Source organism: Cydia pomonella, chromosome 16, assembly GCF_033807575.1.
Source record: "Cydia pomonella isolate Wapato2018A chromosome 16, ilCydPomo1, whole genome shotgun sequence".
NCBI classification, from domain to species: domain Eukaryota; kingdom Metazoa; phylum Arthropoda; class Insecta; order Lepidoptera; family Tortricidae; genus Cydia; species Cydia pomonella.
The window spans coordinates 18,216,878-18,229,597 of NC_084718.1; the positions used below are offsets into that span (position 1 = coordinate 18,216,878).

A 12,720-nucleotide genomic window follows, 5' to 3' on the forward strand; every position below is an offset into this window, starting at 1 on the left:
ACCATTTCGTGATGTGGCTATAATTTCATGAAATGATGAACCTAACCTAATCCAAAGTTTTAAAAATATCAGCAATGGGTTAATTTTAGTTGTCGAACTACCCGCTAGAAGGCGCTGTACCGTGCGTAAATAATCCTACTTGGCGCTGGTAAGATTTGCAAGTGGGAAAAATGGTAAGAATATTGCAAACTCGGTTGTCGTGACGTGACGTAACACCCTCGTTTTCAATATTTCGTCCTCAATGCAAAATGTACTATTATCAGATTATAATATTGTATAGTTAATAAGAATGCTTTTATTATTGGGCATTTTCATTTTACACAAAAATTTTAACAACAGATCCAAAATATTCCGTCTACTATACTCTATAACTGTCAATATTATACAAAAATCCTTTCTTTCCTCCACAGAATTGAAGGGCGAATCAGTAGAAAGTGCCAGCACATCCACTGGCAGTTCACAAGAAGAGGAACCCAAAGAGGCCTGGATGCGGGCCCCGTCTGGCGGCGTCGCGGTCCGGAGCGGAGAAGATGCCTTACTGACTTGTGTAGTACTGGGTGCCAAGGGCAAGCCGGTACTTTGGAGGAGAGCGAGTGACCGCCAACTGTTGACCGCTGGCGGGGTTAGAGTTACTAGAGACGACAGAGTCCGCGTGTTACATGATGACTGTGAGTAAACTAGCTTTCTAAAAATTATAAGAAGGAGGAAGGATAGAGGTTCGGAGAAAATGTCTTACTGACTTGTGGACTACTGGGTGCTAAGGGCAAGTCAGTACTGTGGAGGAGAGCGAGCGACCGCCAGTTATTGACCGCTAGTGGTGTTAGAATTACTAGAGACGACAGAGTCCACGTGTGACATGATGCTGTGCGTACGCTAGTTATCTAAGATTGTTTATAAATATGATCTTTGAGGGTCCAAAGTGGAAAAGTTTACTGTAACTACTTAAGAAAATAGTTTTACCGGCCTTACTCATAATTAAAGCCGAGGTAAAACTATCAATTGTTGACAGCCATAGTCATCAGAACTACGGATAATAAACTTGTTCCAAAGTCTCATATAACCAGTTATGAGTCGTAGATACTTAAGTTAAATTAATTTTAGAGTTTAACTCACATATTTTAGTAGATGATAAGTAGCTCAGTTTATTTTTAGTAACATTTAGCACGAGTGATAAAAAATTCGTGAGTTAAACCGTAAAGATATTCTACTGTTCCGTAGTATTCCTCTTTTAAAAGTACTCTTCTGTCACCTGATTACGCCCACCGTTGATAAAGAGCCCCTGCTCAGCGTGGGTTTAGAAACCTTCTTCGTTTTTAATATAAATATGATCTATCTCTTTCTTTCAACAGCTGAAGAGCCATTACAAGGCCCCGGTATCGCCAAAGGTGGCGACGTGTGGGCGCTAGTCATCAAGTCGGTGAAGGCGTCCGACGCGGGCTTATACATGTGCGAGCTAAACACAGAGCCGCCAGTCAGAAGCTTCCACAGATTAACAGGTATGAACTAGTGTGGGCCATGGGTTCTATAAATATGACACATAGCTGCTGAAGGGTCTGGTGTAAATAATGGGTAGCTGTAGCAGGGCCAGACATCGCCAAAGGCTAGTCTTCAAGTCAGCGAGGACGCCGGATTATAGGTACAATGTGTGAGCTAAACAGCCTCCAGTTAGAAGTTTCGACAAACGATCTGACTTTAACCTACATTATTTAATGATATATAATATTTTAATCAACCAACTACCTTAAGGAGCCGTTTGAGGGTAGATTTTGTTTAATTTCATTTCACATACAGAGTATAGAGACGTCCAACATCGCCCAACGTGGGTTTTAAGTCGCCTGTCAGAAGTTTCCATAGACTAATGGGATGTCATCTTCTGTTACAATTACTTTACTACTAAAGTTTTTTTTATACTACGTCGGTGGAAAACAAGCATACGGCCCGCCTGATGGTAAGCAATATCCGTAGCCTATGTACGCCTGCAACTCCAGAGGAGTTACATGCGCGTTGCCGACCCTAACCCCCTCCCGCCCCTCGTTGAGCTCTGGCAACCTTACTCACCGGCAGGAACACAACACTATGAGTAGGGTCTAGTGTTATTTGGCTGCGATTTTCTGTAAGGTGGAGGTACTTTCCCAGTTTGGGCTCTGCTCTAGATCTGGAATGATATCCGCTGTGCTGTGCCCTACCACACAGAGCGAGATGACATTCACAATGCCCATACCTCTCTTGTGGACGTAGTTTAAGGACGTACCCGGGACGTAAGTACTTAAGTACTATCTTTTCAATTCCTTGGATGTATATTACAAAGTATTTACTAGATGTAAAAACTTGGGCCTAAGCCCCAAGGGACATTATATTACACAATTCAAGTCGTCTCGTGTGACCTTTAGTAAGTACTAGTTTCAAAAAAACGACATTACGTACTAAATTGCCGTTACACGATTAAGTAAAGCTCGCTAGATAGAAAATCGAATCCAAAATACCATAAATTAATCAGCATATATTTCGCAGGTCGAAAGTACAACAGGGTTAAAGTGTATCATTAACTACATTAACTATACCTACAAAAAATTCAAAACCCATAATCTACTTACAATAGAGTCAGACCAAGATAAGTTCGCAGCGATTGTGATAGCCCAGGCAGTGCATGTGTTATTTTAAATGTCAAACATCCGTGAAAGTATAACGTTTACTTAACACTTGCACAGACTGTGCTATCAAAATCGCTGCCAACTTATCTTCGTCTGACTCTAACTACCCAACATTGCAACTACTTTGGTCTCCATTGGGTAATCGTGCTCCGATAGTTTTTATTATATGAAAACTATAGAGTAGAAAGAGTCTATAGAATCTAGTCTATAGAATCTATATAGAGTGAAATTAACTGCCATCAAACCGCTTCACAGTTTGGCAGTACTATACTGATGTAACACATATGTACCGTGTATTATGAGAATAGATGATTAATAATAATAATGTCATAACATCAATTAAATGTTACAACATGATAGTAGTTAATGGTCTACTTTAAAGCGGAATATACAGTGGGCTAGTAAAACCCGACAAACTTTAACCACGCATTCCTGAGGTAATAACGAGCAAAAAATGTCATAAGTTATGGCCAAATTCGCCAAAAAAATTTTTTTTTGCCAAAAACATACATTATTTGCGATTTCTGCACACGACACGTTATTAATGTTTATACCTTGGTGAAGAAAAACAATACACCAAATAACTAAAGATTTTTTTCTTATTTACAGATAAAAATTGCGAGTTTACTTTAAAACTTTAATGTCTGTCAGTAGGTATGTCTAAACCAGGTCACATAGTGGAAGCGTGACAACTAAAAGACCGTTTTTCATTAAGTTATAACAGAAACAAATTTTCACAAAAAAGTTACATTACCTCTAAAACAGGATCGATTTCAGTAAACTTTGTATGACATTTTAGTCTCTAAATGCGGTCAAGAATACACCTTTAAAATCTATCAACCTATCTACCACAATAGAATAATTTGATATACTACGTCGGTGGCAAACGCATACGGCCCGCCTGATGGTAAGCAGTCTCCGTAGCCTATATACACCTGCAACTCCAGAGGAGTTACATGCGCGTTGCCGACCCTAAACCCGCCCCCCCCCCCCCCTCGTTGAGCTTTGGCAACCTTACTCACCGGCAGGAACACAACACTATGAGTAGGGTCTAGTGTTATTTGGCTGCTGTTTTCTGTAAGGAGGAGGTACTTCTCCAGTTGGGCTCTGCTCTAGATCTGAAATGACATCCACTGGCTGTGCCCTACCACTCAAAGCGAGATGACATTCACAATGCCCATACCTCTCTTTTGGACGTAGTTTAAGGACGTACCCGGGTCCATTTAGAGTTTAAATTAAATCTCGAATTTTAGAGCTACTTTTGCAGCAATGTAGACATTTGAAGGTACTGAATGCGCAGGTTTTAATATAAAACTGAAAACTCTATTTTGTTACTGACAAAGTAAAGTTTAAAGCAGTGCAAGTTTGTCAAGTTTGCGTGAATACTTAATTCATAGTTTTCTTTTTACTTTTAAGCAAGCAGTAAGTTGAAACGCTTATCCTGTAAGACTTTTAAGGAATGTTAAAGTTAAACCTATTTATAGTGAACGTCTTGGAACACACAAACTTTGAGAAAAAATCGTTTACTTTGTACACAGTTTGAAAATTCCTGTTAGCTTTTACAGACTATGTAACAAAAGTTTACCTGGATTCCGTACAAGAAAAATCTAGTTGATTTTATTATGCGCCGAATTCCCGCAAGACAAACAATTTAGCTATAAATCTGCCTCATAAAATCTCTACGGTTGCCGGTTACCCAAATTACTATCTCTTTATTACACTGATTACACAGTAAGTTGATCTGTAATTCGTATAACAGTATGGATTCATAATAAATAACTTCACCGTAATAAATGAATCCGCAAAAACATATCGATTCCACAAACAACTTGTCAGACTTTTAGACAGCCAATTTGTTCAGCTGTGACAATGAAAAACTTCTTGAACTAAGTAAAGAAACTGTCAAAGAAAATAATGACTGGATATTTTCGGCGTCTAATCTAACTTTGTTGTTTTTAGTGATATCAAGAGGCCTAACTCCGCCGGAGAATACCAACGTGACAGACAGTTACTCTTCTAATTTGCCAACGTTGTCACCGTTGGCTTTGGCACACAACTACACGGATTGTTGCATTGCTGCCAACGTGACCAAGGCGTGTCTGGGTTTCTGCAGCATTCAGACCATCTTGGAAGGCACTGGACAAGACCCGGAGACGTGCCAGCCTGATTTCCCTTCTATTGTTAAGTAAGTGTATATTTGCCGTACATTAAACGAACCTCGTTATAATATATGTAATTCATTGAATAAAAATAATGTTTTTCTACTCGTTGACTGTAATGGTTGAATTAAGATTTCGTATACCAAACTATAATTGCCTACTTTTCATGTATGGGCTCCCACGCAACTGTAAGATTAATTTCGATACACTCTAGTCAACTGTAAGATTAATTTTACTAATCACGTGCCGCCGTGCTTCTATGAAAAAAAACTATAATTGTTGTCTACTGAGATACTTACCAATTTTCATTAATGATTTAGGTTTTTATAGTTAAAAAAGTTTTATTTTAGATGACTTGTAGAAAAAGTATTGTATACAATAGTGATATAATCAAGCTTTTCAATCTCGCACCTTACTTAGGCAACTCAGCTAGCTTCGATGCCTAAACACGATACTCGACTGAAAAGCTCTGTATTACATCACGATTATATAATAGTATTTTATAGTATAGTAGTACAGATTAAGATTTCGTATACCAATACGATTGTTCGACATGTTTCGCTCCAGACAGCGGGCTGCACCTCTCCGCAAGCGATTGCTAGGTTATGGAGCGAAACATATCGAGCAATTTAGCAAGTGACCTGCTTGTATTGTATTGTAATACGGGTCAGATTCCGCAATTCGACGACTAGCGCCTATTTTGCGTGTCAGGGGGGGTGGGCTAGTCCTGCCAGCCCAGCTTCTCGAGGAATCCTATCAAACCTTTGATGTTGAGTAAGACCTCGGGGAGGTCTCTCGGGGATCCGAGACGTTTAGCCCTGTATGGAGCCACTCCGCTGCATTTCAGCACAACGTGACTGTTTCTTCTGTCTTCATGCATACACCTGTTATAAAAAGATGTTTGTTAAATAGTCCATAACCTGTTATGACACTGTTTACCATACTTAGTCGGACCTGACCAGAAGTACCCGCTTTTATATTTAAAAACCTTTTACACAATCCAGATGCATGGCCGACGGCCGCAACCACGTGCCGTGCTGCGTGCAGGAGCGCGTGCCCGACATCTGCCAGGACGTGTGCCGCGGCGAGTTTACCCCGGTGACCGACAATATAAAGACACATTACAGCTGTGCAGCGTACATGGAAAAGACTTTGGCGTGCATTGTTGAGGGAATTGGTAAGTTCTATTTATTTTGTTTTAAAAGTCACAGGTAGCCGCCGCCAAAGCCAATATACAATCAAAGCTACGCTCTCATTTTAAAACGACATGCTTAAATCACATGAAGCTTCGCATAAACATTTACGTAACTTATGCATGTGATTCTTCACTCTAATTTAATTATATTACAATTTCTAACAATAAATATCAACCGGAGTCACCTTTAAGAGCTTACCCCTCTTTAACTATGAATTTGTTGCCAAGCGGACCCCAGGCTCCCATGAGCCGTGGCAAAAATACCGGGACAGCGCGAGGTAGAAGAGACCCCTCTGTCTGTAGTTTTCTGTACAATACAGTCGACCGCCAAAATCAGCAAACTGAATTGTACATAAAAGTACAGACAAGGTCTCCAGTTGGTTAAATTAAATGCTCGAAGCCTATATATTACTTGAATATTCATGTCCAATTTCATGTTCGTTCAGAATACCGTCTTAAAATGACAGCTTATTTCTATGCCTTTCCTTTGAAAGCAAATAATTATACTCATATTAAACTAGTATACAACTTAAGGGATCCGGCCTCCGCCTATAGAGGACCAGTATATTTTTACCGATTTGGTCTTTACAGAACTCCTCCCAAGCCCGCCAGAAGACGTTGAAGTGGAAACCCTCAACGAGAAACAACTGAACGTCTCCTGGAACCCACCACTCGAGAACACAGACACCGTGACAGAATACATCGTCAACGTCACCGCTCTGCGCTCCTTCGATGCCCATCTAATCGATCCCTCAGAGAGCTCGATAAAGAATGTGAGCGTGAAGATGAGTCAACCTGTGACGCACAGGATACCGGCTAATAAGACGTTTTTGGTGCTAAACGATTTGCTGCCGTTCACGATGTATGAGATTACGGTCACGTCGTATAACGTGCATGGATCGAGTTTGCCCAGTTATGCTATAAGGTAAGTAGGTTTTTGGCTGTACTGGTTTAGACTGTAGATGCTGTCTTGTTAAGGTACCGTTCGGATTCAAATTATTCCAGCATTACTGTGGCAGTATTCAATGTCAAAATCGATGTTTGTGCCCGGAATTTGGACATTTGCGGTAGGAATGCAGTCGGCAGTAGTATCGTACTCCAATACTGCTAAAGTAATGTTGCCGGCTGCATTACTGTTACGTATGTCTAATCTACCTTATATAAATTTCACGATAAAATGAAATTTTTGTCGTTTTCTAAATACATCGTCAACGCTCCTTCGATGCCCGAGCTCGATAAAGAATATGAGCGTGAAGATGAGTCAACCTGTGTCGCACAGGATACCAGCTAATAAGACGTTTTTGGTGCTAAACGATTTGCTGCCGTTCACGATGTATGAGTTTACGGTCACGTCGTATAACGTGCATGGATCGAGTTTGCCCAGTTATGTTATTAGGTGAGTGGGATGAGAATGTGGGTTACGGTAGATTATAGTTGTAGTCTTCCTTCCACCAATCCTTCATACCAATCGCCCTTGATACCAATTTCAATAAATATACAATATGGGTAAATGGTAATGAACAAATTAGTTATAAAAAGAATACCCCTTCTAAAGCCTCCGCCTGCGGCAAAGATCCCATAACGCTGGCCGCGTTACCTCTCTGTATTGCCAGGGATATACGCTGGCCTACAGGGCCCCCATGAATGTTTTCATGTCCGCCGACCACGGTCCCATTGTCTCCACTGCAAGCGCCGCAAACTCATAATCTTGCAGTAAATACAAATATAGGTAAATACAAATACAATACAAAAAAAGTGCCAAAAATATGTATACACTACCTTAATGTTAGGGCAATAAAGTCGTGGATGGCATTTTATTCTTATCGATATTTTCAGACCTGACCATATAACCAACATTCAGAAAGTTGCAAATAAGAAGAATTGTTAGTGTTAGAGAATTTTTCTGTCAATTTTATTTTCCTACTTAGAATCACAAACTCTTTGCAGCTTTTATATGAATAAAATGTCTTAAAGTTTTTTTTTCTATAGTGTTACCATAAATACATATACTTTTTTGCACAAACGAAAGCTACTAAATTGATAGCATATTTTTTTTAAAAATGCTCTAATAGAGTAGATATAGTTCTTCTATGTAGACCTAAATAGGCGGCTTAAAGCTGACCAAGTCCTTCCTCCTTCTTCCTCGCGTTGTCCCGGCATTTTGCCACGGCTCATGGGAGCCTGGGGTCCGCTTGACAACTAGCCAAGCTGACCAAGTATATAATGATAAATCTTTTATTATTTTAATCACATTTTTCACCAGGTCACTAACCCTGACTCCCGGCAAGATGAAGACCACGAAGGTGTCCCCCGCGCCCAAACTGCCCGACGTTCGTTCGTGCTGCGTCAACGCTGGCGTCAACCATTTCGGCTGCGTGGACAAACTGTGCGATCCTACCAAGACTTTTGAGATCGGGGTACGTGCTTAGGATCGATTGGTTCGATTTTTTATTGTTACCGATTTTTTTCGCTAGAATTCGATAAAATTTGGTAGTTAAAGTTTCCTATTCTGTACATAATAAGCACAATTTCACTGTATATCCTAAAAAACTTCCACTGATTTACGAAAACGTATAGTATTTTCGTAACTCAACGGAATATTACTAAGATTTTTTTTCCAAATCGGGATTTCGTGTTTATTTCGCCCAGAATGGAGTTCTTCAAACCAGGCAAATTTTATCCAAATGTATCGCAAAAAAAATACAACAAAATTTAAATCAGCCCTTTTCGTGTTTCAACCTACACTTCTATAGTTCACGTGGATCCAGTTGGGGTAAATATGTTTACACATATTTACCCGTTTCTTATGTTGTCATATTTTTACCCGTTTCATAAGAAACACTCAAACACTCAAAACCTTATTTTATTTCATTCCTAGGTTTAATAATAAGTAGCCTTGTGTGTAAACTTCTTTTTAAATAGAATAGAAATGAAATAGAATACATTTTTGAGTGTTAAACACTTTGTCATATTTTTACCCGTGTCTTATAAATATAAGTGGGGTATTTACCCGTCCTGGCCCTATCCACTTTTTTATATTTATCTTCATTTTTATTTGGGTACACCCTACTTAAAGCTAATTTCTTTGCATACTGAGTTATGTTTATTTTCAAAATCTTTATTGGTACGTGAATTACGGAAATAGTAAATGAAATACCAGAAAAATCACCGAATAACGATAGTCATTAAATGTGGCGTTCCGGCTAAAATGGGACCTAATTAGCGCTTAAATTTAAGCGCCAATCCCGACTTATACGGAACACCACAATGTCTCAATTCTCGTTTCATTAAGATGTATTCTTGTCATAAAATTGAAACAGCGCAATCGATGCACGAGGCGTATTCTGATAAACAAATCCAGATTAAATTCATAACGAGGATTTTGTTTTCGTATGTCTGGATATTCTCCTCTACAGGTCGCAATTCTTAATGGATTCTCGTGAAATTCTGGGACCAGATTCTATGATTAAATAGATTTCTTTTATCGTTTCAGTTTTTGGATTATTTTCAAATTGCGGAAATTGACACAAAAAAGGCGCAGGGTAGGGCAAGGCATTCGTCATACAAACCTTGTGCAAGTTTTATTCGTTAGTTTTGGCACTATAGCATTTAATTTCATTTTTTGGTGTATATATTAGATATACGCAGAACTTGATGTCGACATTTTTCTTTCTTAAAAAAAATTACAAATATTAAAAAAATAGTAATACATCAAGCTAGCTAACAGAAATATAAGCATATTTACCAAAAATAATAACTGTAGCGCAAACACAAACGAAGAAAAACGCGTACAAAGTTTGTATGGAAAGAGCTTGCCCTACCCTTCGCCTTAAGACTAATGTGAGTTCACAGTGACAAAGACTCAACAATCAAAGTATTTTTACTTTAACATTTTCTAAGCTTAACGCAGATCTACAGCTCACATAGTTACTAGTTATAATCATAATACGCCACCATCTTAATGGAACCGAGTATGGAACTTGGAGAGGCATTTGCACTTTAAAAATCTAGTCTTCATTTGACATAACGCGCAGTATCGCACCAATATATACGAGCGAGCACGAGTAATTTTTTAACCGCATCAAATCAAACTTATATTTTTAAACTTCAAAAATGCCACTCTTGGGTTGGTTTATGTCTCATTGGATTACATTCGAACTTAAAGAAGGCATATTACTTCCATCGTTCAATTATAAAAAAAAATAATTGGATATGACAGACCTTGTCTACTGTGTGTAATTTATTTCGGTTTATTTTATGTTTCTTTCCGTGATTATTTCTCATTCGATGGTCTCATCGGAAGATCAGCGCTGGAAGTCGCCACCAATATGCTGAGATGAGGCCATTTCGTGACACTTTATTCTCACTATGTTCTCTCTGTGTATGTCTATTACTGTTTGTGTGTTTATGAATAAAACTAATTACCTATTTTCTATTCATTTATAAATACGGAAAAAAATCTTAAGCAAATTATTATATGAAATATTTTTTGATTTATGTTTTTTTGAGTAGACACATATATAAATTATAAACTGAAATAGATCTCTCTTCTTCCTCGCGTTGTCCCGGCATTTTGCCACGGCTCAAGAGAGCCTGGGGTCCGCTTGACAACTAATCCCAAGATTTGGCGTAGGCACTAGTTTTTACGAAAGCGACTGCTATCTGACCTTCCAACCCAGAGGGTAAACTAGGCCTTGTTAGGATTAGTCCGGTTTCCTCCCGATGTTTTCCTTCACCGAAAAGCGACTGGTAAATATCAAATGATATTTCGTACATAAGTTCCGAAAAACTCATTGGTACGAGCCGGGGTTTGAACCCGCGACCTCCGGATTGCAAGTCGCACGCTCTTACCGCTAGGCCACCAGCGCTTCTATAAACTGAAATAGATAACATACATTAATTAAAAAGTGACCAATTCCACCGGTGGGCGAGGCGGTTTGTAGCCGGATGGTCTAGTGGTCAGGACGTTAGCCGCGTAATCTCAAGACACGGGTTTAATTCCCGCCTCGGCTACCGGTAGACTCATATCACTTTTCTTAAGTGTATGATTTTTTTTTTAATTTCTATGTGAAAATTATCAACCAAAATAAATTTATTCGTAGGTAATAAAATAAATATTAAGTATGGAAGTATTCTTGTGCTCCTTGTGTATGAGTATAACTTTCTATAGTTATATTATATAATATCGTTGTTCTTTTTACAAAAACTATGCCTTTTTTAAGTTCACGTACCTACACACCAATCCATTACGACCAGTCATTAAGCCATTTATAAACTGTTCGTCAAGCCTTGATATTGAAAAAGTTTGATTGCTTTCCAAATTGTTTTTGACGCTTTGAAGCAATTTACAGTTAAATTGAGCTAATTAATAAGTTTTCCTGTGAATTATTTCTGACAAACACGGCAGTAACAAGGTAATGGCCCATTTAACAAATTTGAAATTAATAATTATTGTAACAAAATAATAATAGTAATTATTATGGCAGAATTAATAAGAAGTGGAATGATTGAGTGACTTATTGTATATTATTCAATCAAAAAATAATTACTCACTTTCCTGAATAATATAAAACGCGCTTAAAGTTTTAATAGCTACTTTCAACGAATTCAAATTTAATTTTCCGAACACGATTCCGATTTAATCATTTGTAATATGATAGAACTGGTTTTGATATGACCTTTACGATCGTCTTGGTAACTAGCGCGCAACTCACGTCTCACGCACTCACTTCCCAGTTTCAGATCTGATTATGGAGACAGGAGGTGACCATAAGAACTCTGCGATAAAACAACGCAACCTAAGTGGGTTTGGTTAAATTGTGTTAATGAATACTAGTTTCCTGAGTAAAAGTACAGTCAGCGATAAAAACTTGGATTAGCAATGAGAATTTTCTCAAAAAACTTTCTTGTTTAAACTAATCTAAAAATAAGAATTCAATGATTTCATATGCATTTGTGTCTAGATAAAAAGTCAGCAAACAAACGAAGCTTTAAATTTTACTAGAAAAACCCTGACCTTAGAGGTTATAAACCCTTGAAGTGTTCAATCTATTGCCTTTACAATTTCACGTATGTACACAAAAAGTATAATTGCCTACCACAGAGCTCAGGACAACACTATAAATTATTTGAATGGGCGCTCCAGTGGTTACGCGGTTAACTGTCTGACCTTCGGCAAGAAAGTGACAAGCAATCAACTATTATCTCGCGAAAAAAACATACCTTTAGATGTGGATTCCATATAAAAAAGGATAATAATTGTTCACTGACCGCTACATCTAAAAAAAAATTTCAAAGAAAAATTTCGCTCATCGCTTCTCGCTTGTGAGACAGTTATAAGCAACTCAACATCTCCATCTCACTCACACTAACTTTCATCTCATCCGTGTCTAATGCACCATCTCTTTTCCCCACTCTAATCCTTAGCTGCAGGTCACAGACCTGATGATCTGCGCGCCATGGGCTGGGACTACGTTTGGGTGTCTGGTGAATGGGATGGATCATTCTCCGTGCTGCCGGGCGAGAGGCTTGCCAGAATCCTGTCTTCCACTCTGCAGTGGAAACGTGACGAACCTCGACTTTAACCATTTCAAGTAAGTATAGGGTTATGTACTATACTCGTAACCATCAGTTGTAGACTGATATGGTAATCTGGGCCGGAATAACGTTTGGATATCTGGTGAATGGGAAGGACCATGCTCTCGTGCTAAAAACT

General features: G+C 38.6%; 1 protein-coding gene across 3 annotated transcripts in view; it reads left to right on the forward strand.

The window, feature by feature from the left end:
- LOC133526385 (Ig-like and fibronectin type-III domain-containing protein 1) overlaps positions 1-12,720 on the forward strand; it is a 330,345-nt gene that overhangs the window by 278,795 nt on the left and 38,830 nt on the right. For 2 of the 3 annotated variants that reach the window (XM_061862992.1, XM_061862991.1), the window contains exons 5-11: positions 411-668; positions 1,350-1,496; positions 4,611-4,836; positions 5,815-5,987; positions 6,597-6,930; positions 8,269-8,422; positions 12,432-12,598. In XM_061862992.1, coding sequence (XP_061718976.1) covers positions 411-668; positions 1,350-1,496; positions 4,611-4,836; positions 5,815-5,987; positions 6,597-6,930; positions 8,269-8,422; positions 12,432-12,598 — 1,459 coding nt within the window. The remainder of the gene's footprint in view (positions 1-410; positions 669-1,349; positions 1,497-4,610; positions 4,837-5,814; positions 5,988-6,596; positions 6,931-8,268; positions 8,423-12,431; positions 12,599-12,720) is intronic. The other variant, XM_061862993.1, reaches the window with a different exon arrangement.